The 8,188-nt window shown below is 35.4% G+C and overlaps 1 protein-coding gene across 2 annotated transcripts; it reads left to right on the top strand.

Annotated features, from left to right (window-relative positions):
• Positions 1–4,860: 4,860 nt before the first annotated feature.
• On the top strand, positions 4,861–7,962 carry LOC135721564 (uncharacterized). Of its 2 annotated transcripts, none has more exons than XM_065243919.2 (3): positions 4,861–5,347; positions 5,739–6,483; positions 6,591–7,962. In XM_065243919.2, exons 2-3 carry the CDS (start codon positions 5,779–5,781, stop codon positions 7,005–7,007), a joined length of 1,122 nt encoding a protein of 373 aa, XP_065099991.1. In that variant the 5' UTR covers positions 4,861–5,347; positions 5,739–5,778; the 3' UTR covers positions 7,008–7,962. The 2 variants fall into 2 exon arrangements, with proteins under 2 accessions (XP_065099991.1, XP_065099982.1); XM_065243910.2 differs by having other exon boundaries at positions 5,706–6,483.
• The last annotated feature ends 226 nt before the right edge of the window (positions 7,963–8,188 follow it).

Genomic DNA, 8,188 nt, shown 5'->3' with positions numbered 1-8,188 from the left:
ACCCCTTGACTGTTTTCCACTGAATTATGCGATCTGAAGAGCTCAAAGAGCGAACGGAACTAGATGTGTGTCTCCTCTTCCTGATTTGTGTCAAATTTGACCTCAGAGCTCTATCATTTGCTGTACAGCTGTCAATCATCTCACGTGGTTCAACATGTACTGTGGCAGTAGTAATGCAATACTTAGAAATGTACTCTTGTACTCTTGATACTCAAGTACTTTAGTACTTTTACTCAAGTAATGAAGCTGTGTACCATGTCCGCCTCTGCTAGACGGTCAATCCCATAGGTTTAATGTTCGACAAATGCATGTCCATCTCCCATTATTCGCATTTACTCTTTTCCGCAAGTCAAAAACCATCTCAAGCGAGCATAAAAACTTTTTTGCATCATCTCTATGTTCATACTATATTTATTTATTTATATATTTTTGATGCTGTCTGCATGAGATGCTGTTGAATATAACAAAAATCTTCTTTATTGAAGGGTATATGACCACCACTGAAATATCTTGTTGATGGGACTATAAATGTTTCAAGAGAGAAGCAGCCAAAATAATACAGACTTCAGAAGATGCCTCCATTGCAAGCAATTTTAAAGAACTTGGACAAATTTTTGAAGAACTTTCCAGTTTTCAGCTCTTTTCCATTTGCTCTTTTGTTAATTGGACTGGAGGAGTTGATTGAATTGAACTTCTCATGTCCATGCAAATATGAGCTGAATAAATATCTAACAGCATTCATCTTCACTGGACCTCCTCTGTTTGCATTTACATTGATGTTCATCGCGTTAAGACCCTGTAACTATGGATGGCGTTTAATAAATAAAGCCAAAGATGATCACCAAATTTCTGCTAAAGGAAATAAATCTGAAGATGATCAGAAAAGTTTTGCTAAAGGAAATAAATCTGAAGATGATCAGCAAAGTTTTTCTAAAGGAAGTAAATCCAGAGATGATCAACAAAGTTCCTCTAAAGCAAATAAAGCCGGAGATGATCAGCAAAGTTTTGCTAAAGGAAATAAAGCCGGAGATGATCAGCAAAGTTTTGCTAAAGGAAATAAAGCCGGACAGGATCAGGAAATTTCTGCTAAAGGACTAAAAGCTGGAGGTGATCAACAAAGTTCCTCTAAAGCAAGTAAAGCCGGAGATGATCAGCAAACTTCTTCAAAAGTGAATAAAGCCGGAAATGATCAGCAAAGTTTTGCTGAAGTGAATGAGAAAAAAGATGATCATCAGAATTGTTGGAAAGCTTTGGGACATTGTCTGATTCCTCCTGTTATGTGGATCATCACTGCATTAATTGATGGTGATTATGTGGCTTGTGGTTTGACAAAGTGGAAAGGAACTTTTGTATTTGATCCAGAATTAAGGAGAGCATGGTGTAAACCCAGCGAATCGGCCAATGGAGGAAACCAGAGTGAACTGCGGTACGAGTATCAGGGGTATATCAGCATATCTACGGTAAATAATAATCAGCCCTTATTTCAATTTTTTTTATTTATCGATATTTTAATATTAAAAAAAAGAGATTTCCTAACATATTATTTTTTTATCTTAGACTTTAGGTTATGCAATGCTTGCTGTCTTTAGTGTTGTTTTCTTGATGAGTATGTATGACTGCTTCACAAGTGGCAAATGTGACTGCTTCAAAAGTGAAAATTCTGCCTGCTGCGGAGGAACACAGAGGGTTCAGCAAGATGTGGAACAGGGTTATGGAAAAGAGTCTACACAATTTTAGCGAAACTGTTCTGACCCTGACACCCTCACAACTTCAGAAGAAACCACTGAATAAACTTTATAACTTTTAATAACTTAGTGCAAAATGTATAAATATTTGCTTGAACTTTGTTCTTATTTAGAAGTTTCTTAAATTTGTTTTGTAACGCAATATGCCAAGGAAGGATTTTTATGCAGTCGTAAATCGAGTTTGTTGTGATAAAACTGAATTGCAACTAAGGCTAAACTAGTCAAATTATGTATATTAAAGCTTCTCAACTTGCAACAGGGTTAAGAAATCAATGGAAATCTATGTCGTAATCTGCTATAGTTGTCATTCATTTCATTTTAGAGCCCCGTTGATTAAAAAACAGTCTGAAGAATCATTTAATAACAGTATAGCTGTTTTCTTAAAGAGTAACTAAACCCTAAACCAACTTTTTTAGTTAATGATCTGTAAGAATGGGGTTTTATTAGTGCTGTTCATTGATTTTAGTAAGTTTTTTGACATTTGGATATACAGTGTTTCAATACTACAATATATGGTGCAAAAACGTCTGAGTGCTGCCCTCTTCAGGTTGAACGGTGGCTACTGCAGTTGAATTTTCCTATTGAATGTTGGGTCCAAAAAATGCCTTGTGATGTAAGCAGGTTCAAGCTCACCACGCCGCTTTGGTCAAGCATTGTTGACCCAGTCTTACTTCAGGCAGAATGTACATAGAAAAGATGCATTGTTGTTGTTCGCCATTTTTAAATGTTACAATGTCGTGTGTGTAACAGCTCAAGTATACAGTATGTCACTAAGACTGTCTCTGAAAATCAGACTAAAGCCTCAAATCTTATTGTGAGATAAAAAGCATCACAGTTTATGTGGAAAACAGCAAATCACAAAGAAATACTTCAGCTGGGTTTTCACAGGCATGGTCACATTTATCTTTAATCTTTAAGAATGTTGCATTTTCTCTGAATATTTGATTTAATGTACTGTATTTTTCAATTAAATTTGCATTGCACAATAAATTATCTTAGCTGCAGACATTTTAGGTATCTATAAATACTGATAACTGTGGTCAAAACAATAGCAAAATAAATAGTTCTGTATTATTAAATTACAGACAAAGATTTTGAATAGCTACAGTAGGTTGGATTGTATGTTTGGTACGAAATGGGTAGTGGGGGGGCCTGACCCCCTATTTTTTCATAGGGCCCAAAATTGCTAGTGGCGCCCCTGTATGGGCGTAATGTAATCACGTCAAGATGACTTTTGAACTTTTTGAAACTTAAATTGAAAGACTCAAATTGTTGAAAACTGAGAGTTTGTTTTTTGAGCAAAGTATTAAACGTAATATTTTCTTATTTATAAAAATTTTCTGTTTATTTTGAACAGAAAAAGTTGAGGATTGCAGCTTTATATTCATGATCTCTAGTTAGCTATTTCTGTTTTGCTTTAGTATTTGTTTGAACTGTAATTGTAACCAGTCACGGAAAATAGGGAAACAAGTCTGATCTGGGCCATTTTGAGTTATTCACAGATTCTGAAAGTTTCTAAGCTTTCCAACGATGTGTAACACATGGAAATTGATAAGATTTGGAGAAGTTGTGGCCATTTGAATATAGGAACTCAGAAATACTCAAACCGAGAAAATCGAGACGAAAGGGACTCTTCTTTCCAGCTGGGGGAGACAATAGGGCTCATTTACATCTCATTTAGCTAAGCCATACCCCCTGTAAAGCCGTTTTGAGATACAGATGTTCTAGCATCATATGTAGTATTTTATGACAAAAGGCTGAATGACAACATGCAAAAATAAACATAACTTTTTACCTTTTTACCTCAATTGGAGGGGACAGAAAGCTCTCGGACTAAATCTAACGTTAAAACATCTTAAATTGTATTCCGAAGATGAACGGAGGTCTTCTGAGTTTAGAACAACATAAGGGTAAGTCATTAATGACATTATTTTCATTTTGGGGCGAACTATCCTTATTTAGTAGTCACGCTGTTCCCTTTGGGGGTGGGGGCGGGGGCGAAAACACAAGCCGCTTATCCAGTATGTAAATATACATACAGACAATGACGCCCCACGCTGCACGCTAGAATCTCCAGAAAAACAAGCCGTTTTCAACCGCAAAATGTATGCTTTTAAATATACAAAACTGCTATCTCAAACATGGAGAGGTTTCTTCATGATCTCAACTAACAGATTCTGCAATAAGACGAAAATCACAAATTTTGAAAAAAAATCATCGTTTCTCGAAACTTGTGCTGCCGACTTGTGTCACTGGTTTCCGTGATGGGTTACAATTGGCTTTTGCCAAAGACTTACTGTACGTATGAAATAAAGAGTAAAAATTGAAGCTGAAGTAATTTGAATGTCATCTGTAACAAAAAAAAACCTAATGTTCTGTCCTGTTGCTTTTAAAATAAATGCTTCACAACTAAGTGGAGATGTTTTTATTAGTGTGTTGAAGAGCTCCACCTGTCCTATAAAACTCATTGTGCATGTATTTGCTTTGTTATTTTGTTTCTTGCTGGATTATTTTGTGTCTTAAATTGTATCTATATTTACAGTGTTTGGTCTCTTGGTTGATTTTTGTGCTGCTCTGTGGCCAGAGAGCTAAGTTAACCCTTATGGGATTTGGGGACTTTTTAGCCACTACGGGGGTTTTAATTTGGCCACAACTTTCTCTGTGTTTCAGCTAATGGAATGATTTTTGCTGACAAATCTTATATTGACACATATTTTGAGTAAATGCTTTGAAATAAAAAAAGCAACAATATACCGTGGGCAAATTTACTACCCATTTTTCGTTATTCATGAACGAAAAAGGCACTAAATTAAACGGCTGTATTTTTTTCATAAATCTGTTAATCAACCTCAGTTTTGATCAAAATTACCAAATGTTTAAATTTTTAAAGGTCACATTCTTTCTGATCCCATTTTTCAAACTCTAGTTAGTGTGTAATGTTGCTATAATAGCTTAAATAAAGTGATAAAGCTAAAAGTTCACTGCCAGGCGATATATTTTCTTTAACAGAATTCCCCTTTCAAAGCCTACAGCGAACGGCCCTCTACTTCCTGCTTTAATGACATCACTAAAACAGTTTTTTGACTAAACTCCGCCCACAGGAATACATCAGTCGCCAGCTAAGCTCAAACGGCTCTGCTAAGCTGCTATCGAATCACAACACACTAAACAAACTAAACAATCAGAACTCATTACGTATTTCTGAAGGAGGAACTTCATAGAACAAGGACGACATCAGCCGGTTTTTAGGGCAAGAAAAACAGCGCCAAACAGATAAGTAAATTGTGTGGAAAAATATCGCGGTTTTTACATGTGAAACATGAACACGTCATATTACGCACTGTAAACGCAACCAAAGCTTCAAAAACACAGAAAGAATGGGACCTTTAAATGAAGTGCATTTTTAGAATGTGTTATTCAAAAATGCTTCACCGAGACCACAAGGTTGAAGAAGAAAGAAAAACTTCCTGTCTTGAGTGAAACGCGGCACATTGCTCTGCAAAAGCTGTTGCACTTTCACAGCAGCAATGATTTTTTTGTAAACTGCAAGGCAACAGATCACAACAGGAAGAAAGAGAAAACATCAAGAGAAAACATCTACTGTAAGTTAAACATAAGTTTCAAATTAATTGAAAAAGTTAGACATGATGTACATTGTGTTTCTTTATTTAATACATGTGCTTGGGAGTTTCTTAAAAAAAAAAAAAAAAAAAAAACAAACAATTGCAAACTGTTCAAAGGGTTTTAATCCAGAAATGTCTTTGCATCTTAATGACTTGATGTTTGATTACTTTTGCATTAAGTATCCAATGCAGCCCACAAGAGATGAAAAATATAAAAAAGAGCCAGAATGTGTCATTTAAAGGCACAAATATAGATTCACAATATTCAGTATTGCTTTGCCAAAGTCTTCCCTGCAAGGTTCAGTAACAGAGTTATTCATATATTTTGTATTAAAAGGCTTCTGACCGAACTTGACCTTTTTGTGGACAGGACTACAGAGGCTCGAGAAAGACATCTTCATATTGACATCATGCCTTCAGCACAAAAGTTTTTAAAAAGTTTCCATGCATTTCTGGCCAGCACTGGTGTTTTCAGCTCTTTTCCATTAAGTCTTTTGTTACTTGGACTGGAGGAGTTGATTGAAATAAAGCTTTCATGCCCCTGCAGTAATAATATGTGGAACCAACTTCTAATAGCATCCATCTTTTTAGGACCCTTTTTCCTTATAACTGCTTTAATGTTCATCCTTGTAAAACCTTGTAGATATGATTACCCTCTGTCTTCTGCAAAAGCAACCCCCACAGCAGTCGATTCGCGGTCGGATCCACACCAAATCAGCACCAGTGTCAACAGACATGCTGTTGATGCAGAGAACGGCAGACGGTTGGAGGATGGAGAGAATGGCAACAGCTCCGGTGCAGATTTGATCTGGCAAAGAATCATATGCTGTCTGACAAATAAGACTAAAGATGATGCGACGAATAAAGCAAATGAGGATGAAGATGTTCCAAACAATTTCGAATTGTTTGCCAATTGTTTCATTCCTCCTGTTATTTGGCTCATCATCTTGTTTTTGGATGGTGATTATCTGGCTTGTAGCTTGACAACATGGAAAGGACATTATGTGTTTAATAAAGAGCTAAACAGAAAGTGGTGTCAACCTATTGAACACAGCCGTGCTGGAAATGAGAGTGATTTACAACACGAATATGAGATGTTTATTGGCATTTCTCAGGTAATACTATAGTGTAAGAACAAATATGCACACACACTCAAATGCACGCACACGTGCACACACACACATGCATAAACATATATAATTGTTTCTTTCTTTTTTTGCAGTTCTGGGGTTATGCAGTGCTCGGATTCTTAAGTTTTTTGATCATTTGCAAAGTGTTACACTTTGACTGCCAGAGAAGAAAACTCAAATCAACAGTGGTTGTTGATGCAGGGAAAGCACCAGATGTTAATGATGACAATAATGTCAGAAATGTTAATAATGAAAATAACGGCGTACATGTTGATGATGAAAATAATGACGCACATGTTGATGATGAAAATAATGGAGCACATGTTGATGATAAAAATAATGACGCACATGTTGATGATGAAAATAATGACGAACATCTTGATGATGAAAATAATGACGAATATGATGATGATGATGAAAATAATGACGAGTATGATGATGATGAAAATAATGACGCACATCTTGATCCAGTGAATGTGCCGCTCAGAAAGCTCCCTAGAAAAAAATAACTGTGACATTATTTCCCCTTGATAATAGTTCATAAATGTACATTTTTATGCAGGGAACTATCTTTAATCAAATTTGTGACAAATATCAGGTATTCTAAAAAATGTGAGAATGAAGCTCAAAAAGTTTTAAGGTTATTTTACTAAAACTGATGAGCAAATGGACTGTCTGCATAGAGCAGATAAATACAAGGTCATCGTGCCTGTGGTTTTTAGGTTAGTTAATTGCTTGATGGATATTAAAGCTTTGCGTGAAAAAAAAACACTTATTGCTTTTATAAAACTGCTATTCCATATACCTAGCTAGATTTAAGGAAATAAACCAGGCAAATAAAATTTTATTTTACTGCAAAAAGTATTATGCTTTCACCAAGTACTGTAGTTTTGATGTAAGGGCTAAAGGCATTTCCGATTGTCATCGATGCGACAACGCAATAGCAATCACTTATGAGCAGAGCTTTTTTCATCAGTGACGAAACAATTTTTTTACCTTCAGTTATTTCACACCTGTAAGATTGGTGGCGCTGATGAACAGTGAACATAACAAAACTGATCAAAACAAAGAGGGAAATAAATGTATTTCTCTACTAGCAGTATGAGAAAAGCAAAATTTATTTGAGTTTAATATTGAATGTACTTATGCTTAAAGAAGCACGTGATGTTACATTGAGTGATATTAAACACTGTTTTATCATTATACATATAAACATGAGTTCAGATGTAAGAATATTTTCATGTTTTTCTGTCATATTATGTCATATATGGTCTGACTTTTATGGCTGCATTGTTTCTTGCCCTTTACGTAACAATAACATGCTGAATAAAGATATTGCTAATTATCCACATTTATGTAAAAAGAGCTTTGGTTATGTTTATAAAGTATTCATGCAAATCATATACATTTACCCGTGTGACATTATAATGCTAAGTTAAAATTTTTTAATTAAAGGAAACATAAACAAGCACTTTGTATACTGAGCGTCTACTTCTTTTGGGTCTACTTCATATGCACTTTTTGCTTGTCCGATTGCTGCAGGTTTTTGGGAATATAAGCCATGCTTATTTGCAATTTATAGATTTTTTGAAAGAAAGGGTATGTGCGTTTTCTGTGCGTACGTTCGTTCTGTAAATCCCAAATACGCATTTTTGAGAATTGATTGTGAGATCAAATTTAGGATGGTTTC

The sequence above is a fragment of the Paramisgurnus dabryanus genome, chromosome 24 (genome assembly GCF_030506205.2).
Source record: "Paramisgurnus dabryanus chromosome 24, PD_genome_1.1, whole genome shotgun sequence".
In the NCBI taxonomy this organism is placed as follows: Eukaryota; Metazoa; Chordata; class Actinopteri; order Cypriniformes; family Cobitidae; genus Paramisgurnus; species Paramisgurnus dabryanus.
This window is presented reverse-complemented; position numbering and strand designations above follow the sequence as displayed.

What these genes read in the sequence shown, in the direction of transcription:
- LOC135721564 (XM_065243919.2), top strand. Translation starts at nt 5,779, where the DNA reads ATGCCTTCAGCACAAAAGTTTTTAAAAAGTTTCCATGCATTTCTGGCC. An exon ending in TGTTTATTGGCATTTCTCAG is followed by an intron (nt 6,484 to 6,590) that starts GTAATACTATAG and finishes CTTTTTTTGCAG; the next exon opens with TTCTGGGGTTATGCAGTGCT.